Source organism: Oreochromis aureus, linkage group 2 (assembly GCF_013358895.1).
Source record: "Oreochromis aureus strain Israel breed Guangdong linkage group 2, ZZ_aureus, whole genome shotgun sequence".
NCBI classification, from domain to species: domain Eukaryota; kingdom Metazoa; phylum Chordata; class Actinopteri; order Cichliformes; family Cichlidae; genus Oreochromis; species Oreochromis aureus.
This window is the reverse complement of record NC_052943.1, coordinates 15739826-15766892: the sequence shown is the minus strand read 5'-3', so window position 1 is coordinate 15766892 and position 27067 is coordinate 15739826. Positions and strand designations below refer to the sequence as shown.

The following is a 27067-nucleotide window of genomic DNA, read 5'->3' as shown; positions in this document are numbered from 1 at the left end:
CAGTTACATCATCAGTTATTATCATTGACAGGCTTTGACTAGCAGCCATACGTTCCCATACCATAATATCACCTCCACCATGTTTGACATGTGATGTGCCACGCTTCAGATCGCAACCTGTTTCTCCCCTTCTCACACTTTTCTCTTCCTGTCATTCTGATACAACTTAGTCTTGGTTTCATTGTTTCAAAATATATATATATATATATATATATATATATATATATATATATATATATATATATATATATATATATATATATATATATATATATATAAAAATTTATTTATTTTTTCTGAAGTGTGAAGGCTCTTTTACATGTTTTTCTTCTTCTGGCAAAGTCTAATCTGACCTTCCTGGATTTGATTGTAACTGGCAGTTTTCACCTTGCTGTAAATAATCTGTATTTACACATTCTTGATTGTAGACCTTCACAATGACATGCCTCCTCGAGAGTGTTCTTGACTTTTTAGATGTTAGAGTTGTAGAGTTTTTTCTTAACTATAGAAATAACTTTAGTTTTCTTTTGTGGTCTTTTCAGGCTTTTTGGTGTCACCGATCTGGTCAGTGCATTCACTGTTTTTAACAATCCACCACATTGTTTATTCAGTGACTCCTAAAGTTTATGCCATCTGTCTGATAGATTTATTTTGATGATGACCTATTTCAGTTACACTGAGATCTCTTTGGGCCTCATATTCAAAAAAATAAAGCTTTAAAGTATAAATTTAACACTTTGAATCGAGTTACATGCCTTGCCTGACCATGAAACTACTTATCAGAAGCCTCTGAAAATGGGGGGCTGTTTATAAAAACGACTGTGGTAATGTACAGAGGCTACCATAGTGATAGTGAAGTGATACCATGTTTATAATACACTTTTAAAAAGTGTGTTAAAATGTTAATTCATTAAAAATACTTAAAATGATTTGTTGTTTAGCCTAATTATCTGCAAGTGTGCTAATTTTGAGTTAAAGTAGCATTCAAACAAGGTACACTGGAGTAATATACGCCTGTTTATCAGGATTTTAGATTCCTGTCAACAACCTTATACATTTCTAAAAAATAGTAGTATTAAATCAAAGAGTAGCCAATAACTCCAAATAATAATTTTCCATTTGCTGTGCTAAACATGTATTTAATATTTTATACATATCAAATTTTCCGAGGTGCTTTTGAAGATGGTCTTAATACTACCCAACCAAATTCAAGAAAAAGCTATTATCTCCGTGACTATCAGGAAGTTGCTGTTTCATTAAAGTTGCTTCAGCGCTCCCTGCTGGTTCTTCAAAGGTCTGCAAGTGCAACACAAAAGCGTGCACTCTTTTGTGTTGCATTCGCAGACAAAAGGATATCAGCGAGGAAAAAGGAGACATCTCCATTGGGGAAGAACAGAAGAGCAATTCAGCAGATGCAACAGCATTTTTTTATATTAAAAACAAAAAGCAAAACAGACACATTCAGTAATTGTACAACTTTAGCAGCTAATGTTATACATTGAGGTATCGAAAAAAAACTCCATTCTCATTTTCTGTTACTAAAAACTTGAGATCACAGGTACATTTCGAAATGTACACACCGCAGACCAGACAATGATTTGGCAAACATATAGATTATTAATCACAAGAAACAGTGTTTGTTTTAATAAATAGAAAAACATATTAAAGTGTACCTTTGCAACAAAGATAAAACAACAATTTGTTGTTTTAGCTACATTATATTAGGAGTTCAGGTAGGTTCAAAATGTAGTGTTGAAGGTTAAGTACCATCACTGAGACGGATATAGCTTGCCTTTCTTTGAGTCCATGTGGGAAAGAAATATAATCAATATAAATAATGTGTCGTTTAAGACTGTTCAATAGGAAAGGACATCTGTGGAAGGCATATGCTAAAAATAACTCGGATATATGAAAACAGACAAGGCAGAAGTTGGCACACTTAGCATTTAGACACCCTACTGCTCGTACCCATCGCTACCACTGTTCCACATTGTCTATGTAGTCCTCTAAAGTGCTATTCTCATCCAGATCCCACCAGTCTGGGAGTGGCACTTCAGATGCCACGCTGTCTTCAGCAGGCTTTTCTCTCCGCCGCTCCTCGGTTACAACAGAGCGGCTGTTGGTGGGACGTGGCGTTTCTGTGGGCTTCAGCTGCCTCCCTTGGTTTGTTCTGAACCCACCACGGAGCCGCCTCCTTTCCTGTTGTCGCCTCTCCCTGGCCTGCCTGCGCTCCTGCTGCCTCGCCACCTGGAAACGCTGCAGGAAAAGGTCGCGGGCGTACTCGTACAGCTCTACGTCCCATCGATTCAGCTGGCGGATTCTGCGCTGCGTCTCTGGAGGCACCTCCACGCTGGAGGCGCGTGTGCCGTTGAGCTGCGTGAAAGGCGCGATGAACTCCAAGTTGAAGGTGCGCTCGAACAGGTACTGGGTCTTACGCTGGTACTCGGTCAGTCCAAAGAAGGCCATACCCCGCAGGTTGCGTTTGGCGCTCTCCAGAAGCACGGCCCAGCGCTCCTCCTCGCTCATGGTGGAAACGTTGTAGCAGCCAACCAGGCTGAGGTCAGCCAGCATGCGGGTCTGCCGGTTGTTGGCCAGGTTGTGGGGACAGTCCATGAACTCCTGCAGGGAGCAGCCTGACCAGTCATCTCCTGAATAGCAGCTTGGCAGCTCTGACAGCGTTGGTGAACGTCCATCACACACGTGTAATGAGGCCTTCCACGTGGCGCCGCGCTGTACGTGACGCCACTCACTCAAGTAGCGTGACACAGGGTCTCTTAAGATGGTGATATAATAATAGTTCCTGCTGGAGAGAAACAGACACAGTTAGATCAGTAATAAAGTTGTAACTAATAATGTTCTGACTTTTTATTTCAATTAGAGCTGAAGTATTTGATTTTACTTTCGTTCATATAGTTTTTCCTGGCTCACAGTGGGCTTGCATACAGTTTAATCAATGGGTCTGTGTTACCTTTACTCAAAGGAAGTCTGTGTATTTTCCTGCTGTTTTATGGCTATTATGATCTAAAGTTGAACACTGGCAGTATCAGAGTTTTCCTTCAGTGGAAGGTCTAAACCCGTTTGGTTGGTGCCAAAAAACTTTATCAAAACAAAACAAAAAAACTGCTTCATAATGTTTGGAGAAGGTGAGAGGGGTGAGCAGTAAAGAAGATGCTGATAAATACAAGAAACCATCTTTAAACCTAAAGCGACCATTTATGACCCCGTTATATTTTACACAGGATACTTTTGTGTTGGCTCTATGCTCTTCTATCATACCTGTGCTGTTCCCTTTATCAATGAGAGATATTTTAAAATGTTCTACTGTAATTTATTTGTGGTTTTTAAACTTTCTTTGAGTTTTGGCATCACAGTTTCACCAGATCTTTTTGCCATACTTGGCTGGTTTATAGGGGATGCGTTACCTCAAACTGCACCTGCCTCTAACGCTGCTAAATGTTCATTCACACAGATCCGTACGAGGGATATATTGATAATACATATAAGATTTGAGTAGAAATGCTACAAACATTAGCCACTTTTCCCTAGAAAGCAGGAAGTTTGTCCATGGCGTGCCCGTCTGTTCTGTTTGTACTTCAGGATACCTCTGAATTTTAATCTAAATCTATTAGTCTTGTTTCGCTGCAAAACATTACAATACAGGGATAATCCCATTATCCCTGCCACACCAGTGAATCAGTTCCTTTAAAAATCGCTTCTCAGTCACCTTGAAGTTTAAATGCATCATGCTCAGCAAGTTCTGTTTGACAACTTTAGAGCAAACATACTGACCCATCTTTCTTTTTTTTACATTTCCATGTACTGCAGCACCATTCACTTTGCATACCTGGAATGTAAAATCAATCATGGCTAAACTGAGAACATTACAAAAAATGGCTGTGGCATTACAAAGGTTTTCCTGCATACATTAAAATTTATTTATTTTTTTTTTAAAGTTTTTTAAAATTTTACCACCAAATCATAGGAAAATCCAGCCCCTTACTAACGAGGTCTTCCTCATCATTAATATGGTCATGAAAATTTGCATATTAATAATCAAGGAACTGACCTCTCAGCCCATTGTTTATTCAGTGGACTAGGTTCAGTTATTGTGCAAATGTACTGTTTATAAGGTTGGGGAAACCTGCAGTAAAGAGACTGAAGGAGCCACTTGGATATGTGACAAAACATTTCTCCCAATGGGACAGTGTAAAAAATATCAGCTCTGTATTTACTTGGTATTATATCGATAAGAACCTTTGCACTGTGCCACAGCACCAGCCTTCACCATATGTGGAGAAATCACCCCCCAAAACCCATTTTGAGTCAGAAAACCTTGCATTAAGAGTTTTTTTCTCTTAGATATTGACCATTTAGAATTACTTGTATAGTAATGTCACTATTATAGTGAATAAACAACTAGACTGTGCAATTGGTGGAGAAAGTGGATTATAGTGAATGGATACGTTTTTTTCCTGCATATAATCACGAACTCTGTGATTTAAAAAGTGTTAAAAAAAGTTTTTCCAACTATTTTTAAGTGGGGTTTAATTTACTCAAGCATAAAACAATCTTTTGTTTACAAAGCTGACAGGAAAATGCGCAATTATCTTAAATAAAGTAACAGACAAGCTTAATTACAAAGTGATTACCCCAGAGCCCCATTAAGACTGGGAGGAAACCTCTGGTGAAAGGCACCAGCCCCCACTGAGCCCCCCTTTTTTCACCAACCTGGGCAGACTCCGCGAAGCCTCTCGGGAGTCCATGCGTGATGGGACACAGCTAGTCAGCTCAGTCCAGTCTGCGTGGAGGCCGCAGCTCCATCCGGTGGAGAAACGGGAGAAGAGCCAGGTTTCTTTTTTACCTGGTCGGAAACAGGTACACTTCTTCTGACCTGCGTGACACTCGCAGGGTCTTTCTAGCTGGATATTTCTCACCAGATGTCGCCCAAAGGTCGTCCCCCCTGTCTTCTGAATGTGCAGAAACACTATGACATCGTCCCCTTTGATATTGAAGTCTACGACGCGATTTAAGTCTTCTTTGGTGAAGTTAAAACGAGGGACAAACCGGGCCAGAGCGCCGTCTTCCGCAATGTACGGATCCTTCTGAAACCCGTCCTGGAGTTCGCTGTCCCCGCCCCGGGACCCAGTCACTTTGCCGCTGTTAAACCAGGATCCCAGCCGGTGTAGCGCCTGGCACTCAGACCTGCTCGGGCACACATACTGGACCATAATGACGCCAAAGAGCAGCACCATGAGCAGGACGATCAGAAGCCTGTGGTGGCTGCTGCTGCTGGATTTCTCATCCATCTTCCAGGGACGGACAGCAGACCATCACTCTGGCAGTCCGGACTCCGGTCTCAGATGGGGGTGGATCTCAGGGAGCAGCGTGTGTGTGTCCGACGGATGAAGCCAAAACAACAACAATGAGTCTGTTAGGCAGTCAGAGAGTCAGGAAATCAAAGCACGGCGAGCTCAGCGTTTCCCTGGAATATAAGCGACACCCAGCGCGGCTCTCCGTTAAAACCGCCGTGTGGTCCTTTCATGAGCTTCCATCGGCCCCATAAAAGCCAACAGTTCCCTGAACACAGCCGCAAATCCACCGCGTCCGGCGCGGCCATCGATTCTTGACCTTTCTTCCCAGCAGCCACCGCGCTCAGTGTGGCAAGAACAATTACGTCACCCAGCAACGTCCCAATCAAGAGCCACGACAGGGTCTGCGCCTCTAAAAGCCACTAAATAACCTCCCACAATTCGATGCGTGAACGGGTTTCCCGACCATGGAAAGCGTGATGAGCACTGTTCCCTTTAAGCTGCGTTCGTGCGCAATCGCGCACTGCTGACACGGTCTCCGAGCACAGAAGATCTGCGCTACGCACAAAGAATTCCAACCTGAATTCAAATTAAAATACATTTCAATTTCAAACATTTCAACAATTCATTCTGTGTTGTTTTGCAGTGTGAGTCAGTGAGTGACCGGTGACCGGCGGCTCCAGCCAATGATGAGATTCACATTCGTATATACGCAGCTAATCAACATCGTTGACAGGCTATGACACCGGTGTTTTAGGTAGCAAACAGGGGCGGATCTAGAGAAATTTTCTTAGGGTGGCATGAGGGTGGCAGAGAAACCAAATGGGGTGGCAAAATTAAAGCCTTTTTTCCCCAAACACATTTGCAGGTGGTTACATATGGTTAAAATGATTCAAATGTAGTAAGTATACACGTTTTTCATATAAATATAGTCTATAACTTAATTATTGTCTGTAGCCCACATAATTACACACTTTAGTTACATAAAACATGTAAGTTTTGATGTTATGTACTGTATAGCCTGTATAATAAATAAATATGTAGCCCAATAAGTATAAAATCCAGAAAGCTACACAACATGGGGCGGTTCATTTACAGACACGAGTCTAACTTAAGTTTCACACTGTTTTTTGTTAGAAAACAATCACATTGTTACAGCTTAAATTACACAAAATGTCAGAAATCTGCACTGTCATGAACAAAAATTTAAACCTAATTTTTCATGATTTGTTGGATTAACCCACTCAGGTCTGAAATACAACCAGACATTTTTGACTCCTTTTGAATTTATGTTTGTATTTCACCCTCAAATTGTTTCATTTTATTTTTTCCTCCTTGCCTTGTTTGGTATCATTCTTTTCAGCTCAAATGAATTTAGTTGTTTTTTCACTGACATACTGCATTAGTACTACTATTACTATTAATAGTACTATTACTGATCTGAAATCACACAAAGAACTTAAAATGCTAGTAGTATTTTTTACGGTAAAAAAACCCCCCACAGACATGTTGAGTCAATTTTTATAACTTGAAATGAAAATATAAATTGTACATTTTGTAAACATATACAACTATTTATCTAAAAATGCAGCCAATACACCTGCGTTTTTTTTTTCATTTTGTACAACCATTTAAAAATATTACTAAAACCAAAATGAGAGAACATTCAGGTGTTGCAATAAGATGCCCCACAAATTATGTGTCACAGTAAAAAAAAGAAAAAAGAAAAAAAGAAGGTCCACCAAAAGACAGAGGAGAACAGCACAGGGATAAACCTGCGGGCCTGACAACAGGAGGTGTATCACTCCGCTGGTTTTCTACTTAGTGACAGTGTTTACGTTGCAAATGTGCCTTTGTGTTCATTAGTGCCCTCACTGACACACAAAACAAAACGACTACACAACAGAACAACTACACAAGACAACACAACACACTAAGTATACACTCCACACTAAACGTCACAAATCTCCCACATCTAAAAACTCTCTGTCTCGCTGCTGTTACTGTCACTCCCAAAACTTTCCCTCTTCCTAAACAACAAAATCCTACGTGTTGACTTTTTCTAAATTCGACATGGTACATTTTCGATAGGAAAGAGGTGGCTTTTTTTCCTTTCTTTACTATTTTCACGCTGTCCTTAGAAAACGCTTAAAACACACACACACAAAAACGTGACGACAGTATTTAGAAAAAAGCGTGGCTTATATATATTATCATAACTCTGGATTTACTGGCCTGTAATTAAAATTTAAAAACTTTGAAGTGCGAACTTTCAATCTGGGCTGAAACAGAGACTCAGCGTGGCTGCAGCTTGTTGCTGTGTCAGCTTAACATAGTCATGTGATTTGGAGGTGCAGCGTGTCCGTGGACCACAGAGAGTTAATAACACTCACCTTGCTTCCATTTCCAGAGTGTAACATCCAACCACCTGTGTAAAATCTGAAATTCCCATGGTGCTGTTCAAAATGTGCTCTGGCACAATCATAAGCATGGCTTGCTACTGAAAACAAGAAAAAAGCTGATCCTGCTATGGGCTGAACCATTTACTTTTTTCAGTAACTAGTAATCTGAATAATGACCATTTCAATCATTACAACGCCATTACTAACAAGAAAATGCGGTGTGGACTCGTTACTATGTTTCAACGCACAGACCGGGAGCTAGGGGGGAACAATCGCACTGCTGATTAGCTGAGGAAGAATAAAGCAGTCATGGCCAAATTAAGATGACATAGCAAAAAGATGTTATGTCAACCGAAGACAACCCCGATTTCCATTTTTGCCTTAAAGTGTGGACTTCAAACTATATACCAGTTTTTAAATAGTGTTGATTGGCCATGTAAAACCAGAGTTATGAAAATACATATATATATATATATATATATATATATATATATATATATATATATATATGCGATGTTTATTCCTGAATACTATCGTTGTTTATATTTACTGCAAGAAGAAACTGTAAAAACTGCGTTTTCTAAGGAAAGCGCTCGAAAGCACTCTCCACTTGTGAGCAAAGCCAAAAACCAAAAAAAAAACTCCACCCTTTCCTATTGGTTGAAAAATGTACCATGTCCACAAATCAAAAAAATGATATGGCAACATGGCATTTGGTTGTTTAGGAAGAAGGGGACGTTTTAGGAGTGACTGCTGCGGGAGATGTGAGAGATTTGTGATGTTAAGCTGTTTGGAGTCGAAAGTTAGTGTGTTGCGTTGTGTAATTAGTGTGTAGTGTAGTCGATAGTTTTGTTGTGTGTGTAAATAATTTGTGTGGCAGCTTATTTGATACAGAACACCAGATTTTTCTGTAAATAGTTTGAAATGTTTATTTAAAAACCCGCCTTGGATGCATTTTTAGATAAATAGATGCATATAACTTTATTGTTTGCAAAACTTAGTTACTTTTTTGAAGAAGTAAATAGTAACTATAATTAATTACTTTTTCAAAGTAACTTGCCCAACATTGGTCATTATATACTGTATTTTGCAGACAAAGAGTTACAGGACTCTCTCCCAGACTATGGTCACTAGCTCATTGCACAGCAGGAGCTTCACACAGACTCATACTAATAATACAGGTCAGAGCTTTATAACAGAAAATGTTAAGTGTGTTTTCAAAATTGGAGTTCAAGTTATTTTTACTTCCAATAGTGTTAACATACCACACAGGTTATGAACAAGATTTTTTAAATTTTCATTGTAAGTGGGATAAAGCACTTAATTAAAAGTATTCTAACAGAAATGTAAATACTGTAATTTGATTGTTTTAATAAACCATGTAACTTATTTCAGCTTTATAACATGCCTGGTACAGAAAGCAGATTGGTTTCTTATTTCACCTTTTTGGTTTGTTTGCTTTTTAAAAAAAAAAAAAAAATAAGCGAACAAACTAAGAATTACAGCAGTAAAAATGACATTGTTATTTTTGGAAAATAACAATGCAGCCAGTTCTATTTGAGGTTTAACAGATTTTATTAGCTCTTTAACCTAATGCTCTCTCAAGAAAAACAACACAACTGATGAACTGGTCCACATCACATAAACGTTAATTAGAACTGTGCTGTTTTTCATTTCCACAACTTCTGGATATATTTAAAATTTCAAGGACATGACCATATTAAGGAAATCCTCTCTCACTGACATCATATAAAGGCAACTACAAAAAAACTGTGAAACGGAGCATTTGCACATTTAGAGCTTTAAACCTAATTTTGGGAAATGTTGTTGAAACTTGCAGAAACCTTTATAGAGGGATAAGTTGTTTACGTATGTAATTAAAGAAAGCTTGTCTTCTTATTTAACTACAGTGGGTTTTCCAGGAGATGACCACAGAGTTTTTAGGGTAAGCTATTTAAAAACAGATCACATTTTTCTTACATTTGCACAAGTAGAGGTAAACAACTTTTGAAGCAGATGTGCCTGTGCAAGTCAGACTTTTTCTTTTTGCAATTTAAAAGAAACCATTCAGAATCTGATCATGGTCTTTACCGTATAAAAGTGCCTTAAGGTGACAGTTGCTGCAAATCCACTAAGTCACTGCAATTGATGCAAGTGATGAGTTAGCCCACTGACTGTTGTAGTCGGTGACACTACTATCACATTCATCTCATAGCCGAAATAGCTCAGCTGGGAGAGCGTCAGACTGAAGATCTGAAGGTCCCTGGTTCAATCCCGGGTTTCGGCAATTTTGAGCTAAATTTAAGGTCTGATGCCAAACTCTGTCCTCCAAAATGACAATGCTTTCCCCCACAGACGCTGCTCACGTTCGGATTGTTCTAAGTCTGTTAAACTGTGTTGGTGTTTAATAGGTTTGTATCGGCTGTTTTCATCTTCGTTTAGCTCTCTGAGGACACGATAAATGTGCCATAATTGGAAATCTATTAAATCACTTCAGTGACTATATTTAAAATATATCAAGAAAGACAAAACAACTCACAAAATAAGCCAGAAAACCACCACAAAAGTACTAAAACTAACAGTGAGTTCTTTCCATCTTTGCACTCTCCCCACCTTTACTGCACATCGGCCCATAAATAAAACTGCAAAGTACTAATACACAAATATATTGCCTAATATAGCTAATATATTGATGTCTTTATTTTCCTGGCATTTTAAACAACGTTGGTATCAGGCTGCAGTTTGTCAGTCAGTGCATTCCTGTCTGACAAACTGCTAAACACTGGTTTTAGTGTCCATTGTGTTTGCTTCTATAGCACCACATGCTGCATGTGACTTGCTTCACCCTGTCATGTGACTTATTGACATTACCTCATGTAAGATGCCTGCTCATAATGACCCACGCCATTTTTGAAGGGACAGCTACCACTAGGGGTTAAATACCTGGGACTCTACACCTTTTTGGTTTTACAACTGAAGAAGCTTCTTGGATGAGAGGTGAAATGTCTTCAAGAAACTTCAACAAGTCCAGTTGCTTTATTTATAACCTCCTTAGACTACCATCACCTCGATGACCAAGAACCCACACAGACACAGTTTGACCACAAACTATATCCTCCAAGATGCTCGGCCCCATAGAGGCGTTTAAACTGAACATCAGGAAGAAAGGTCATTGAAAATGGCATGTTCTTGATGCCAGACGTGCTGGTCTGACTGCTGTTTGATCACCAGCTAATAATATGAAGCATCAGTGGCACCACCTTCGCTTGCATGGTGTAGCCGAAATAGCTCAGTTGGGAGAGCGTCAGACTGAAGATCTGAAGGTCCCTGGTTCAATCCCGGGTTTCGGCAATATGTTTGCTTTATGTTTAGGTGTTATGAAGGTGATGATTGTGATCTAGATGTTAGATGAAATTCTGCAACCACCTGACACCAAACACTATCCTTCAAGATGACAATCCTTTCCCCCACACAGGCTGTTTAATTTCAAATGTTCAAGGTCATGCTTGTGCTGGTGGTTTTTAAAAGTTTTTTTGTGGGCTAATATGACTGAATTTTATAAGAGTGGAGAAACCTGCAATCAAGCGAGACTGAAGAAGTCACTTGGATGAGTGACGAAACATTTCTCCCACTGAAAACGCTATGTCCAGAGGAACAGAATCAACTTTTTGGGATGTCCTCGCCTGAATCAAGAAATTTGAGACACCGAATCAAAGATGTCAGCCCAATATTTTTTAACCTTGTCACAAAAAACAAAACTATGGCTTAACTAATCTTTAGCTAGGGAGCATTTCAAACAGATAGGAGAGACCTCAGGGTATAATTTATACAACTTTTCTCTTGAGAAGTGTAGACGATGTCGAGATTTGAATTAAGTTAAGCACTGTCTTGCATTATAAGAGCATTTATGGATTCTCCAAACCTTCTTCCCATTCAATATTAGTGATTGGAATACCTAATTCCTCTTCCCATTTAGACTTGATAAAGAACGAGTTCACAGGGCTCATTGACATTAGACTCTGATAGATGCAAGAAATACATTTCTCACTAAAAGGTGAAAGTTGGAGACATTTATCAAGAAAGGAATTGTTAAGACTCTCAAAGCTCTGTACGTATTTACTGGCATAGTCTCTTATCTGCTGGTATCTGAAAAAGTCTCTTCCTGGTACTTTGTATATCTCTTGTAACTGCTTGATAGCGCCAAAGACACCCTCCCAGTATAGATTACTGATTGTACAAAGTCCTACCTGTTTCCAAAGTCAAAATGTATTGTCTAAAATAGATGGTTTAAAAGATGGATTGCCTGCAATGGGCACGATAGAGGATAAAGACTTCAAATTAAAGTGTAGTTTAATCTGCTCAACAATACATATGGTGCTGTGTATCACCACATTGCCGCCATACATAGACTTTTCAGTGGGCAAGAAAGACACCAGTATAACTCCTATACAGTAAGGCTGACAAGCTTCCTGCTCCAGTTGTAGCCATGTAGGGGGATTAACACTGTCAGCTTGCCAGTATGCCATGAATTTTATATGTGAAGCCCAGTAATAGAACAATATATATTTTTTATTATCTTTGTACAGCACTTTGGCCAACATTTTGTTGTTATTAAATGTGCTATATAAATAAAGTAAAGTAAAGTGTGTTTTATTGTCCCACACAAGCATGACTGATTGGCTTGGTTGTGCTATTTTTTGATTGCCGTCTTATCACCAGCTAAAAGTGTCTCTGATTGGAGTGTGTGGCACTATGGGCACCGATTGTGGCCGAAATAGCTCAGTTGGGAGAGCGTCAGACTGAAGATCTGAAGGTCCCTGGTTCAATCCCGGGTTTCGGCAAATGCTTATGTTTACGTGAACCCTCAAATACTCCTCGGTAATGTGTGTTTCATTATCAGTATTCCCTTTAACCCACTTTATCAAGCTGGTACGTGAGTATGAGCAAACAGCACATGAGTAGGCTCGTCTAGCACAGTATGAAATGACTAAGACCAGGCAACAAATGTACTTTGACCTACTTGTTGTGTGTTGGAAACACTGTGGATGGAAGTTTCTGCCTTTCTCAGTAATGCAAAGGCCCCAACATCCAACATCAGTATGGAGGAGAGGAAGGCCCTCACATCGCTTAGTAATGACAACAACATTATCATTCTTCCGGCAGACGAAGTAGGTGCATGGTTTTGCTAAACCAGAAAGACTATTACAGGAAGAGGGTTATAGATTGTCTGAAGTAGTTAGAAAAAAAATAATACTACACTAAGACCTACAATAAGTCTCCCAACTTAGCTATTTCGGCAGGGTTAGGACCACTACTATTAGGCTTGTTTCACCTAATAGCACCTTAGTGGATTTGCAATAACCGTGACCTCAAGATACTTTAATAAGGTAAAGACCTACAATATCAGAGAGAAACCTGACAATCAGACAACGCTTTATGTGCAATCCCAGTATAAAGGATCTTTTAAGCAGAAATGTCACCAAAGCCTTTTGCAGTATCCTGACTTTCCAACAGCTAGAAGTTTGTTTGTTCTTTTCTATGAACTCAGCTGCCTAAGGATTTCTCCCACACCTGTGTTGTGTTATATGGCAAGCAGTAATTTAGGGTCCACATAAACATAACCATTGCCGAAACCCGGGATCGAACCAGGGACCTTCAGATCTTCAGTCTGACGCTCTCCCAACTGAGCTATTTCGGCTTTATGCAGACATTAGCAGTGCAAGTGACAGTGAGATTTCCATCAGTAATGGGGGACATTTAAAAGTTGATCTGTACCTTAAACCAATATATACCGTTCATTATTTAAGGTTTGACTCTCACCATCCACTGGAGCACAAACTGGGTGTCATCAGGACGCTACAACATAGAGCGAACACCATCCCCACAGACACAGCGCCAGGGAAGCAGAAGAACATCACATCAAGAAGGCCCTGAGTAAATGTGGTTATCCCAGCAGGACATTTGTCACAGCTGGGAAGGCACCTAGAAAATGCTCCAAGGGATCCAGGACAGAAGAAAGACAACTGCAGCCTGAGCGAAAACCTTTAGTGATCCTTTATGTGTCAGGAGAATCGGTACAGGTGAGATGCATTTTCTCTAAACACTGCATCTCTGTGTGGCTTTCAAACCCCAAACACCATGTTGTGCCAAAAATTGGTCCACCTCAACGATCAGGTCCCTCAGCACAAACAGATTAATATAGTGTTAAGTGCCAGGAGGATTTCTTTTATTTATACATCAGAGAAAACAAACAACCTCTGGCTACACGTCTGGCACAACACAGAAGAGCTAACTCTTCAGGCCAGGACACCTACGGGCCAGTGGCCACTCTTTCAATGATGAGGATGTACACACTAACCCTAGCCCTAACCCTGGACAGGGAGGACCGCTGGTTTTAACGGGGAGCCAAGGAGTCCATTTAAGTGAAAAGGGAAAGACCATCTCTGAATTGAGAAGAGTGCTTAGACATCTTTCACCATCTTATAATGTTGTGATTGCAGCCATTCCCCAACTCTCTGTGAATGATACTCATGGCAATTGAAACAATGGTCATTAATAAATGGTCTTTTATCAGTGGTTGTGGATCATGGTCATGGCAATTTGGATATTAATGATGCAGCCCATTGTTCGCCAATGGTGTAAGCTTCAGTCATTATGCAAATGTACAGTTTATAAGGGTGGGGAAACTTGCAGGGAGCTGAGACTGAAGAAGTCATTTGGATGAGAGATGAAACGTTTCTCCCAGTTAAAATGCTACATGTGCAATGTGCAATCACAGTATAAAGGTAAACATTGTTTTTAAATCAGAAATATCACCAAAGGCTTTTGCGGTGTGCTGACCTTCCAACCGCTAAATGCTAAGAAATGGTTTGTTCTTCTCCAATTAAATCAGCTGCTCAACGTTTTCTTCCATAACAGGAACATTTGTGTTATGTGCCAAGCAGTAATTTGGGGTGTGCATAAATACCACCATTTGCCGAAACCCGGGATTGAACCAGGGACCTTCAGATCTTCAGTCTGACGCTCTCCCAACTGAGCTATTTCGGCTATGCCATGTTGATGATGGTAGTTCACTTGACTCGAATCAGAGATCTTGTTAGCCTGTGATAAGATGGCAATCAAAAAGCAGTCAGACCAGCAAGTCTGACATCAGGAACATGCCACGTTCAATCACCTTCCTTCCTGATGTTCAGTTTAAAGTTCCGTAGCCTCTCTGCGGCCAAGCATTGTCATCTTGGAGGGTATAGTTTCGTGTCAGACTGTGTCTGTGTAGTTGTCAGCGATCCAGGTGATGGTAGTCTATGGAGCTTGTAAAGAAAGCACCTGGACTTGTTGAAAATTTTTTGAAGACATTTCACCTCTCATCCAAGAAGCTTCTTCAGTTGTAAAACCAAGAGGTGGACATTTAACCCCCAGGTATTTAACCCAAAGTGGTAGATGTTCCTTAAGAGAGTTGCTGACCCACTATTGATCATGTGCCTCACCACACAAACCAAGGTGTGAAAAGAAGGCGTGGGTCATTATGAGGTTTCGGGTGGCTTACAACTGTCTGCACCTACAATGCAGTTTTGAAATCCTATCCTAGGCACATGAATCCCCACTGGCATCATGCATGAGGTGATTTCAATGAGACACATGATAGAGTGAAGTAAGGTCTTACAATGGTTTCACCCAAAGCCTATGTTGATAATGATCTATGCCCATGTGATGAGGCACATGATCAATAGTGGACCACCTGCGACTAGGGATTAAATACTCAGGACTCTCCACCTGTTGGTTTTGGACTTAAAGAAGGTTCTTGGATGAGAGATGATGTCTTCAAGAAACTTAAACAAGGCAATTGGACAAACACAATGCCAAAACCCAGGGACCACCAGTTATTCAGTTTGCTGCTCTCCCAACTGAGCTATTTCGGCAGCAAAGTATCAGGCACAGAACATGTAGGCTGGATAAAGAAGTCACATCCAGCATGTTGGTCTATAGAAGCAAACATAAAGGATGCTGAAACCAGTGTTTACAGCAGGAATGCACTGACTGACAAATTGCAGCCTGATACCACCATTGTTTAAAACGACATGATAAGTAAACACCACTGATATTCTTTTGATGATTTATTTGTTATATTATATTATATTATATTATATTATATTATATTATATTATATTATATTATATTATATTATATTATATTATAATTAGTTATATTAGGCAATATACTAGTGTATTAGCAGTTTACAGTTTCATATATGGGCTGATGTGCAGTAAAAGTTGGAAGAGTGGAAGAATTAAGATTTTGTCCTCATTGTTTTTACGTGTACTTGTAGTCATTAAATTGACAACAACAAAATCTAATATCTGTTACCCCTGCCTTTTCTTTGTAGATTCTCTCAGTTGTTTCTTGGTTCTGGTTTAATCTTCTGCTCTTAGTTGGTGTGAAACTGAAGCCTCCTCGACATAACTTGAGCTAATTTTAGGAAAATATGCTTTGGTTTATCAGCGATCTGAGGCAGCGGGGCTCATACAGAGGAGAGGAATGTCACCGGCCCCACCCCACATTCCTCTCTGCCAGACTGAAGCATCCAGTTTGAACCCCTGTGGGGGCATTTAAAAGACGTGTAAGATACAGTGAATCCCTCTCTAAACCCACAACACCGCTGCTGTCTTATCTCACCAGCTTCTTTAAGTGCAGTAAATTGCATTCCTGTGGTGTTTGCAATGAAATCGGCATGACTTACTTCCAACACTGAAAAGCATTTCTCTCCCTTGAGCTAATTAGTCTTAGATAATCACTCAGCAGGAGCTACAGAGAGCAAAAATAAAAACTCCAAATTTACAAGTATAAAGTAAAGTTCAAAGACGATTTACATCGTCACACATGTGCTGTTATTTAATGAGGACTTCTGCGCAGAGCCCAAAATATCCGCTGATGAGCTCATCGATCACGCGTTTGACAGATGAACCAGAAAGATCATTCCCTCTGCAGGATGATCGTTACAGCCTCTTATTCGCCATCTGATTTAAAGGGATCAAACGGATGACGTCGCCCTGTTTCGTCACTGAGCCACAAATTTGCAGATCGTTTATTAGTTAGATGTCTCACTCCTGTTGATCAAATCGATTGTGGCTGCTGCTTTTTGAACTTTTGTGTTATAATAATTAGATCAAGGCTGCCTATTGACCTATAATCTGAGAAAATCACTAATCCAGTTTACCGCACTCTGTTATTACTGAGACACTTTAATGTCATTTGACATCTGTTGTGCCGTTTGAATACATAAAGAAAGCCAAGTTAAAGTCTTTTTTATGATATAATAAAAAGATGTATTTAAACTGTGCTTGTTTTGCTTTTATTCTTTTATTTTCACTTGTTTCACTTCATTTAAGTCATGTACATTCTATTTATTTACCCCATTTGTAATAGGTTTTGTTTAATAATACTGGTATTAAAGAAATTCCCCACCTATAAGGATACATAATCTGTCTGTTATCCACAATAAACAATAAATCCCCCAGGAGTCAAGATTTTATTAGTGCTGTTTTTGATTTAAAAATTGTTAACCAACCACATATATTTGCCTTTTTTGTGCTTAAATTCCATTAAATGTTCGATTATTTTAAACTCTGATGAGGTGAAAGGCATGTTTCATGTTTGTGTTGTTCCAAATATATATAATATTAAATATATAGAGAGCAAGGAGCCGCTGATTTCTCCTTTCTTTTTAAACTATACATAATGTAAAAAACAAACAAAGACACAAACAAGAAAACTACAAATGCATTGTGCACAAGCATGCACATAATGAGTGAATCATCTCTCGTAAGATATAGATATCAGGATCCCATTGGATGAGATTACCATGTTACACAAGGTGATCACATTGAATGAGATTACCATGTTACACAAGGTTAACTACAAATCAATTACTCCAGTGAATGGCAACTTAAAACAATGCATTTCCTGAATAAAATGCAGTGCGAATGCTGATACGTGAACATTTCTTTTAGCTGAAATCCTGTAATTGCTGAAATATTTAACTGAAATACACCGAATCATTCACCTATAAGCCAAAGTGCAGACAGACACTCACAGAGCAGTGAGTTACTGTGACACCTACGGACCGTCCACCTCACACCTCTAAGTCTGTTTGTCATGAAGTCTAAGTGCTGAGAGAAAACCTCTGTTTTGTTTTCTTTTGAGGGCTTTGGGAATTTGATTTTGATTTTGAAAAGAAGCCAAACGTCTTTTGAAACTGGTAAGACTAGAAAACTCACAAGACTTGTAGTAATTTGGAAATTTCTTTTTTCATTATGTTCACATAACATCTTATAAAATCTGCAACGTAAATGACTTTTCTGTTTCAGGTGTGGGCAGTGAATGTCATTAATAAAATGAGGGACATAGGGTTTCAAGCCCAGATGCTCCTTAAACTTCCAGATGCCAAAGCTCCTAAATTTCAGTGAGTCACATCTGACATACAATTGTTGACAGTCCAGCTATAGTCTTTCAATATTTCTGTGATGCTTTAAAGATGTTTAAAAGATCATTTTTATAACTTTATTCTATAGAACACCCATTACATCAAATTCTTAAAGAGAAGCAGCAGGTAGAGCATAGCTTCAAACTGCTCACCGCACAGGATTTGGTGATAGAGGCAGTTCCCCACATCCTGCAGGGCTTCTGGGAGCTTCCTCCTGGCCTCTTCTTAAACATAGCCCGAGCATACTGTCTGAGCATACTCTCCACCAGTGTCACAAAGGCCACTTTGGATCGAGTCTCCAAAACTATCACAGCAATGGAAAGCCGGGCAGTCTTCTCTCGCTCCATCAGAGATCAGATCATGGCCCAGAGCATCCTGAGGGATATCAGAGAGAAATATTCACCAGAAATTCTGCTCACTAATGTTGCAAACTTTACACTAGTGCTGCTCACTACAATTGCCGATGTAAAGAACCACATACCCAAGATCTTTAAAAACCCTTCTGAAACTGCACCAATGCCTGATGTTCTTCCCAATGATGAACTTCCTTCTGAAAGCCTGTCAATGCCAGCAAAACTTACTGACTTTCAGACTCCCATCTGTCTTTTCTCACTCTACAAAGTCAAAAAACAAAACAAAAAAAACAAAAACAAAACCGTATCAATATTTCTGCATGAGTCTGCATCTATGTTTAAAAGCCTTGTTCGTTTTAAAGTTTGAATGGTGTCTGTAGGTGCACTTATGTGGAAGTAGAGTTGAAAGAGGAGTATGTTGAATGAGAATTTGAAGAGTCTCCCCATTGAAATTTCCCCTGAATAGAGCTGACAATAAAAAGTTATAAATAACAAAAATAGAAGCACACATGTCTAAAAGAAGAGAACTCTTAAGCTTGAATGGTTTTTCTAAGTTCAAGGAGATAACCCGCAAAAAATGAACTGAATAAAAATATGTCTGTGAAGGTTCTCAGTCATCCAGAATCCATGAATAAAAATAGCATCTCAATACTGTGAATGCTTAATCAGCATTCACACTAATTATTGCAATTTCTCTGGATCAGAGTATGTCTGTGTGAGCCAAAAGCTCAGGTCTAAACAGTTTGTGACAATTTGTTCTACTTTTGGCTCTATATGATGACATGGATGTGTTAGAGGCAGACAGTCAATCATAGAAAAGTTGGTTTAAAGGGAGGGTGACCTTAAATCAAAGATAGGAGCTATGTCAAACAGTGACTCATGCAAAGCAGAGTCCAAGAATAGAAACGTGGAGGTGGAAATGATAATAATCTGTGCCTCTTTATTTTTGATCATTTTATTTTGTGTAATTTTTTAAATGCCCGTCATGTCTAGTAGGTCATGCGAGAATCCGAATCAGGAGTTAAATGCACCGTTTCGCCAAACATATTTGTTTTTCCAGGACGAGCTCTATAGACTTTCTATAGCTATTTAGGTATCTATTGATTTCTGTTATGTACAAGTGCGTGTGTAAAATGGCGAAGCGGAATTGACAGGCAGAAAGAGTGAAGAAAAAAGGGTTGTTCTTTTAAAGATAAGAAAGAACAGCAGCAGCTTTGGATTCAGTGTTTGTGCTGAAATGCAGGCATGATTACAGCGATGCGTTTTCTCTTGCTTGGTTCCTGGATTTTTGGGCGGAGTGAGCGCTCTGTGTGTCCCCCTCCTCTCTGGCAGTACGTGCGGGTTGTGTAACGGTGGGAGAGACGGCTCGGTCCCCGCCCTGCTCCTTTAAATACCCGTAACGGGGTCAGTACAGCAGACAGACACGGGGATGTGCTGATATCTGCTTACTTTCAGCGTGTGTACTCTAACCGTGTATCTGGTGTTCGTCCTGCGTCATGGAGCTGGACCGGCGGCTGCTGCTGGCGCACTGCACGGCTCACGCCCTCTCGGTAGCGGCGGGCTTGCTGGTGGTGGTCCCGATGGCTCTGAACGGTTCCGCTTTCAAAGGCCGCTGCGCCCTCTTTTCCAGTGGATACTGGAGGACGGATGAGCAGGTGGAACCGACGGGCACGACGGGAGTCGTGGATCGCCTGGTGGTGCAGCAGTGGGGGCCGCCGGCAGCCTGCCAGTTCGCCACTTTTGTGGGCATTTTCACGGTGCTGTACGGGGCTGCGCAGGGCTGGAGGTGCCTCTTCTATCTGCACGGACGACATGACGAGTGAGTCTCCCTGCACCACACACCCACCCGTCCATACGTCTCAAAACACAGAGAAGGGCGGGTACAAGCACTACTGACCTACATTTGGTTATGTTCTGCAGAAAGATGATGCAGCATAGTGCCACAGTGGCCCGGTGGTACTTGGAGATCCTGCAAACGCATTAAAATAGATGAAGGCATACATAAACGGATGCATGCAGAAATGGACGCATTAATATGTTGCCTGTGCATTGGTGCCAGATGCCGAAGATTTCTATAAAAAGACACCATTGTGCGTTAACTTGTTTATTCACCCAAACAAAAGCAAGTAAAGCAGCGAAGCAGTCATGTGGTGTGGATGATCAGTCAGTGTATCCATCAGCACAGAAGGCTGTCGGCCATGTTAAGGAGAGGAGAAAATGTTCTGAATATATCTGCATCCTTTATTCTAGTGATTGTATTTGACTCCCCCCAAAAAGCATGCTAAATGTTAGTGTAAAGAAACAGGAGAAGAAAGAAACACTTTGAGAGCTCTTAAGAATAACGAGTTTACTTAAACAACAACAAAAACAACAACAACAGTATTTTAGGTCTTTATGAATCGGCTTGCCTACATGTGAAAAAAATTCTCAACGTTTCATTATAGAAATGCTGCTACTGCCTCTCCACACCGGGAGCATCACCTACATTAAGCCAAAGGAAAAAAATAAACACGGTCTCAGCTGCAGCTTTCACACTTTTCATCAGGTGGGCCAAAGTGGACCTATTGCCGGCCGGTTCTGACCCCTGAGGTGCACGTTTGACACACCTCTGTGGGCCCCATATCTCAACCAGCTGCTGGGCCTTTCTAAACCAAACCTGTGGGTCACATGACCTACAAAAACAAACTGCAGTCATCACAGTAGTCATAGCAGGGGTGTCAAACATAAGGCCCGTGGGTGGTATTTGGCCACGCAGAGACTCCAGTATGGCCCTCTGGACAGCTTTGCATAATGTGAAGTTTGGCATAAATCTTCGAGATTTAGCTTTGCTTTCATAGGTTTTATAGCTTTTCCCAATGATAAAGGCCTAGCCCCTGGGTTACTAGAACAGTGTGAATAAGTAATAAACAATTCAATTTTATTACATTTAATTTTACAGTGGATCCACAGTAAAGGAAATTTAGGAATTTTGTCCCGCTCATCCTTGCAGAATTATTGTAATTCAGCCACGTTGGAGGGTTTTTAAGCATGAACCGCCTTTTTAAGGTCATGCCACAGCATCTCAGTTGGATTCAGGCCATTCCAAAGTCTTCATTTTCTTTTTCTTAAGCCATTCAGAGGTAGACTTGCTGATGTGTTTTGGATCATTATCCACGCTTCAGCTTGAGGTGACGAAGCAATGGCCGGACATTCTCCTTCAGGATGTCATGGTAGACTGCAGAATTAATGGTTTCCTTTACCAAAGCATGTCTTCCAGGTACTGAGACAGCAAAACAGCTGCAAACCAATGACAATACCACCATATTTTACTGTTGGTATGATGTTCCTTTTCTGAAATGCTGTGTTACTTTTACAGCAGATGTAATTTTAAGACTACTGAAAGAGAGTTAAGGCTGTCCTGGTTGACTTACAAGCTTGTTCAGATTGTATGGTTTTTGGCTTACTGTATTTCCATATATGTTTACTGATGTTTCAATAAATAGCTTTATCCATTTCCCAGTTTACTTGTACAATGTAAAGCGATGAGGGCTGGCTCAAGACTTTTGCGCAGTACTATATATACTGTAACAGCAGGCTGTGCTGTGTGGTTCGTCTGTATCTGTTGAGGAAATCTGTACAAATAAAAACATTACTGTGATAACTGAAGCAGCAGAAAGAGGGGACGTTCAAGGTAGCTGCAGTTGATATTATGAAATAATCATGCATTTGCTCCATCGTCAGCCTTGAGCCTCAGCTGTCTGTGTGTCTGATGGCCATCTCTCTCTCTCTCTCTCTCTCTCTCTCTCTCTCTCTCTGTTTCTGCACAGCACTCTGTTTTCGTCCTTCCTCACAGTCCTGCTGAGCGTGTGCGTGTTCTTCCTGTCTGGAGGAGCCAGTGTCATCTTGTCACTAGGACTCAGCTCCTGGTGCGATGTTGTGACAGAGAACGACACACAGCCATTCAGGTACATCTAACACAGACTCCCCTTTGGTATTGTGGATGGATGCCTGCTCAGTTGACATCGAGAGGCCTGCACATTTCCAGACTTTTCTTTCGTTGCTCCGTCTGTGATTTAAAAAGAAAATGATTCAGGGTTGATGTTAAAATGTGTGTTTTAAAGCGTGTGTGTAGCTGTCATCTTATTTGAGTGTATCTGGAGGTCCTTTTCTCAGCCATTCTCTGTTTGTTTTGAATTCAGCTGTGCAGAGTCCCAGTCTGTGCCACTTTACCTGGACGTGGACACTTCATCTTTCTTCACAGAGCTCAGTCTGGCGCAGGTAGGAATGCTCAAATACAAGCAAACACAAAATGTTGCGCACACCAGAACGCAAAAGTGACACCAAATTCCTCCCAGGCCTCTGAAACAAGAGCTTCACAGTTCGGCTGTATGGTTTTTTTAAAGACTGAAGGAGGTAGAGCACGATGAAGAAAAAAGAAAAGAATTATTTAACAGCTCATATACTAGACGGATAACTTAAGTAACATTAAAATGATCACAACAAGCTAATTTAACATCTCAAATTATAGAACAGGGGTGTCAAACATAAGGCCCAGGGGGACTGAATCAGCAAAGATTCTAATCTGACCCCACTGGCCAAATTAACTGTATTTTCATAAGGTTAAAAAAAACTTTCCAACTGATAAAGACCTCCCCTGTGGCCATTAATGCTATAACACAGTAATTGATTAATAGATGAACCTTTTAAAATAACAGCATGAGTTCCAATCAGTGTAGCAGCTGCAGTAGTATTTACAGATTCATCCCCGTTTTGTGCTTAAATACAGGATATTTTGTGTCACATCACTGTAGTCACTCATTTCAGTTTTTTTTCCACCCTTCTGTCTGATTCAGTGTCAGCTGCAGTGATGTTGTGTGAGCGGTTTCTAATGGCAACAGATCTTTTGTCACAGATTTGATATTTTAGGAAAGCAGACACGTAAAACATGAAAGCAGGTTTACTCTGTCAGAAGAAACCACTTTTGTTCGGCAGCATGTTCGTCTGATGAACATGAAGCTTGTCTTTTTTGCAGATTTATCCAGGAATTAACAGCATGCATTTAGGAGTTTCTTTGACGTTGTCAATGCTTTGTGTTTTTGTTACAAAACATCATTGATCGACACGAGCTGGTGTCAGCCTCCGTTCTAGCAGCTTCTGCAGCTCCATTCAGTGTCCTGGGCAGGATTTATCTAATCTGTCTTTTGGAAACAATGAAACGAGTGTGCGAGGTTCACTCCCGCAAACAAACCGACTCATATTGATGAAACACAGTGACGCTCTCGGCTACGGTCATTTTTCAATTTTTCCAGTTCTAATCTGTCCCGTCTAAAAACGGCATCCCTCTCATCCTGCTGTCGTCACAGTGAAATATCGACTCGTCCCTGAAATCAAAAGTCTCACAGGAAGTGGTGTTTGTTAAAGGCACAGACTGTATGTTTTTACAAATTGATTTTTGGCTTCTACATTTCTGGAGCCACATTGTTGATTTTTAGATTTCTCCTGTGAATCTTTGTCCCGATGTTTTAAATGATCGAAACAAAAGGCTGGATCTTAACTCAGTTTTTCTACTTGTTTGTACATTTCTCTCAGCTCCGGTCCCATAGTTTCACCAATCTACCTCCAAGAATTTGCTGACAGTCCTTATACTGAGGTGATAACTGTTGTTTCACTGATGTATTGTTAAAAATGGCCTAAACTGAGAGTGGAAGATGGACATGTGAGTGTGTGCTATATACATTAGAGGGTTACCTAGTCCACTCGCTATAAAGGTCGAATGAATTGCTTCCCCTGTGCGCGCTGCTTTAGCTCAGGCATGTTGGTCATACGGAGGCAGAAGTGACCATGTGTGGATCACACATACATATAAAAGTCATCTGCTGGTTTTTGGGACCATGTTTTTGAAGCTTCCATGCTGGTGTTTTGGCCTTTGCCATGTTAAGGATAAAAAAGATGGATTCAGCAACTGAAACAGCTGCATTTATAACCTGTAAAACTGCAAAGCACAGACACAGATATCTGCTAATTATTACTCAGTAACAGAATAATAAAACACAAGAATTTCACAAACTTCTTGAGTGCCTTCTGCATCGTTATCCTTCACTATGTGTCTGTTCAGTGTTTTTCGATGTGTGACTGTAAGCATGTCTCTTCATTCTCAGGCGTCGCTGTGGCTTGTGACGGCTCTGTGGCTGGCTCACTCCATCCTGGCTTTCCTGCGGCTCTACCACTCTCACAGCCAGCACATCAGCGGGCCCTGTCTGCACCGGGAGAAGGAGATGCTGCTGGGACACAGTCCATCAGACAGCGGCTCTCCCTCGCCGCCTCCTGTGACACCCATCCTCTTAGTCTAACCCAGAGTGTGCGAGGTACTGACAGAAGAAGCCTCCAGTATTCACATTTAAACCTCAGTTTGTTCATGTCTCGATCGATGATGTCATCTCCGCGGTACATGAGCCTGACCAATGAATCCATCAGGTGTAATATTAATCAACCAACAAAAGAACGCAGTACAGAAATGCCAAAGATACGATAGAAAGAGTTCAGGCTTAAATTAGATATGTCTGTAATGCATGTTACCTTTTTAAAAACATTGGCTGATCTGTGTTGTCCTTAAATATTAATTATCAAGTAATTTATCTTATTTAATGGCTTAATGTTATTTAACAGCTTAGTATCATCACTAATATCGGTGGAATCCTGCCTACTGCATTTTAAAGGTTTTTCCACAATCTTTAAAACCTCTTTTAACCACTTGGATTATTTTTTTTATTATACGACAAACAAATTCACAGGAAAAAGAGGAAAGAAGAAATCCTATAATGAGTTCAATAAGTACAAAATCTTTCACATATTTGAAAAGGGTCCTCAGACCTTTTGAAACACCCACTGCAGTGTCAACACCGGCAGATAAGTCTAAATTAAATGCAGTATTAAAAATAATACAAGAGATTCATAAATTTTAACAGGAACTGCACACAATGTGTTTCTGTCTGGATTCACTTTAGTGCAGACATATAGAATACAAGTTATAGTTATTTTGAGGTATTTATACTCCATCTTGTTGCCTTGCAAGATAAAAAGAAATGCACAGATGGATGTAACTGACAGTAATGCATTTTAATTTTAGCTAAACAGGCTGTTTTGAGCTTGTGATTTTGCCTGGTTAAAAGGAGAGCCGCTTTTGAGACACTATAAACTCTGACTGTAAGCTCAACATAAGCTTCCTGACCTTAGTCTCACTTCGTAGTACAATCCTGAGGTGATGGGAGTGAGTCCGACTCTAAGAATCTCCTCAAACTGTGGCTGTAATGTGCGGGACTTGCTGCCCAATCATGGCTTACAAACCCTAAAATAACATGGAAAATTCTTCTTTTTTTAGGAATTGAAAGTTTTGAAAACACGTGAACTTTATTGATTCACTGATTCATTTATGAGCAGTAATATAATTTCAGTAAAAGGGATCTGCACGCTGACTGTCTTGTGATCGAAGGTTATGATTGGAGATGAAATGTGTTTTGCAATGATGTCAGGGACGTTTGTACTGAAGGATTTTATAGATTCAAAATATACCAGTTACTGAAGAACTGGATGTTGTGTCAAATCCAACATTAAAGACATTTATGGGCAAAAACATTTCCTTAATAAGTGATAAGATGGAAACATCCAGTCTGTAGGTCCACAGAGTTGGTCTGTAGTGGGACTAAACTTATCTGCCTTCAAACGAAAAGGGATTTCACAGCTGAAGCACATTCTAACAATAGCCAGTGTTGTTGCTTATTTTTGTCTTTTCGCCAGATTTTCGTGAGTCACTGTTCATTCACATCATTGATGACACCACAAGCAGCCAGCCTGGTGTTTGTTCCGAGTACGTTTACGATGCATGTTTGTTTGCGTTTCTGCAGGAGCTCGACATTTTGCACAGTCGTGTCCTCATCAGGGAGAATTCGTTGTATTGTTCTGAGTGTAATATTCGAATGCTTTCATCGTGAAGCATGTGGCGAGAGTGTGACTGAGCCACCGTGTTCGTGAAACAGCCTCACTGTGTGAGCATGACCTGAATGTTCTGTTGTGTAATGGGAAAATCTCTGCTGGCCTCTCATCTTGTGACGATTTCTGTCATGATGCTGTTTGCGTGGAGGCGGCTGCTCTCGGTCCGTCAGTGAAGCAGTCGAATCCTCTCAGACGATCCACGTAGAGTTTAATTAGCAGGAAAACTCTGATTTGTGACTTTTTGAGACAGATTTATGTGGAGCCCAGTGGGGTTGATATGAAGTCGTCGTTACACTTCTGTCAACCCGAGCAGCTGTAATGACACGCAGACAGCAGAGGTGGAAATCTGAGGTAAAGAGGCGGCTTTGTGATGTATTAAATGTTTTTGTATGCTGACCGTTGTCCTGCTTTTTACCTCTGAAAACCGTTTGTGCTCATTCATACTCGCATTTTTGCATTGTTCTTGTTTACAAATAAAAATACCTCATTACAAAAGAACCTTGCTCATTTTTGTTATTTACAAAAGCACCATCACCCTGATCACACGTCTTCTGTTTG

The 27067-nt window shown here is 40.3% G+C and overlaps 2 protein-coding genes and 5 non-coding genes across 8 annotated transcripts; 4 read left to right on the top strand and 3 right to left on the bottom strand.

The window, feature by feature from the left end:
- Window positions 1-1412: 1412 nt before the first annotated feature.
- Window positions 1413-5985, bottom strand: hs6st2 (heparan sulfate 6-O-sulfotransferase 2). Of its 2 annotated transcripts, none has more exons than XM_039619406.1 (2): window positions 4729-5985; window positions 1413-2800 (listed from the first exon to the last, which is right to left on the bottom strand). In XM_039619406.1, the coding sequence occupies exons 1-2, from the start codon at window positions 5304-5306 to the stop codon at window positions 1975-1977; spliced, it is 1404 nt and encodes a 467-aa protein (XP_039475340.1). In that variant the 5' UTR covers window positions 5307-5985; the 3' UTR covers window positions 1413-1974. The 2 variants fall into 2 exon arrangements, with proteins under 2 accessions (XP_039475340.1, XP_031591477.1); XM_031735617.2 differs by having other exon boundaries at window positions 1413-2803; window positions 4729-5981.
- A 3940-nt stretch (window positions 5986-9925) lies between these two features.
- trnaf-gaa lies at window positions 9926-9998 on the top strand. Its single transcript has one exon. It is a non-coding gene; the product is annotated as a tRNA-Phe (tRNA).
- A 991-nt stretch (window positions 9999-10989) lies between these two features.
- Window positions 10990-11062, top strand: trnaf-gaa. The gene has a single exon. It is a non-coding gene; the product is annotated as a tRNA-Phe (tRNA).
- Window positions 11063-12479: 1417 nt separating this feature from the next.
- On the top strand, window positions 12480-12552 carry trnaf-gaa. Its single transcript has one exon. It is a non-coding gene; the product is annotated as a tRNA-Phe (tRNA).
- A 784-nt stretch (window positions 12553-13336) lies between these two features.
- On the bottom strand, window positions 13337-13409 carry trnaf-gaa. The gene has a single exon. It is a non-coding gene; the product is annotated as a tRNA-Phe (tRNA).
- A 1276-nt stretch (window positions 13410-14685) lies between these two features.
- Window positions 14686-14758, bottom strand: trnaf-gaa. The gene has a single exon. It is a non-coding gene; the product is annotated as a tRNA-Phe (tRNA).
- Window positions 14759-19914: 5156 nt separating this feature from the next.
- zgc:153018 (uncharacterized protein LOC767701 homolog) lies at window positions 19915-27004 on the top strand. The gene is made up of 4 exons (XM_031747920.2): window positions 19915-20360; window positions 22348-22485; window positions 22720-22798; window positions 24679-27004. The coding sequence occupies exons 1-4, from the start codon at window positions 20038-20040 to the stop codon at window positions 24868-24870; spliced, it is 732 nt and encodes a 243-aa protein (XP_031603780.1). The 5' UTR covers window positions 19915-20037; the 3' UTR covers window positions 24871-27004.
- The last annotated feature ends 63 nt before the right edge of the window (window positions 27005-27067 follow it).

What these genes read in the sequence shown, in the direction of transcription:
- hs6st2 (XM_031735617.2), bottom strand. Translation starts at nt 5,306, where the DNA reads ATGGATGAGAAATCCAGCAGCAGCAGCCACCACAGGCTTCTGATCGTC. An exon ending in GCTTCGCGGAGTCTGCCCAG is followed by an intron (nt 2,804 to 4,728) that starts GTTGGTGAAAAA and finishes GTTTCTCTCCAG; the next exon opens with CAGGAACTATTATTATATCA.
- zgc:153018 (XM_031747920.2), top strand. Translation starts at nt 20,038, where the DNA reads ATGGAGCTGGACCGGCGGCTGCTGCTGGCGCACTGCACGGCTCACGCC. An exon ending in CTGCACGGACGACATGACGA is followed by an intron (nt 20,361 to 22,347) that starts GTGAGTCTCCCT and finishes GTTTCTGCACAG; the next exon opens with CACTCTGTTTTCGTCCTTCC. An exon ending in AACGACACACAGCCATTCAG is followed by an intron (nt 22,486 to 22,719) that starts GTACATCTAACA and finishes TTTTGAATTCAG; the next exon opens with CTGTGCAGAGTCCCAGTCTG.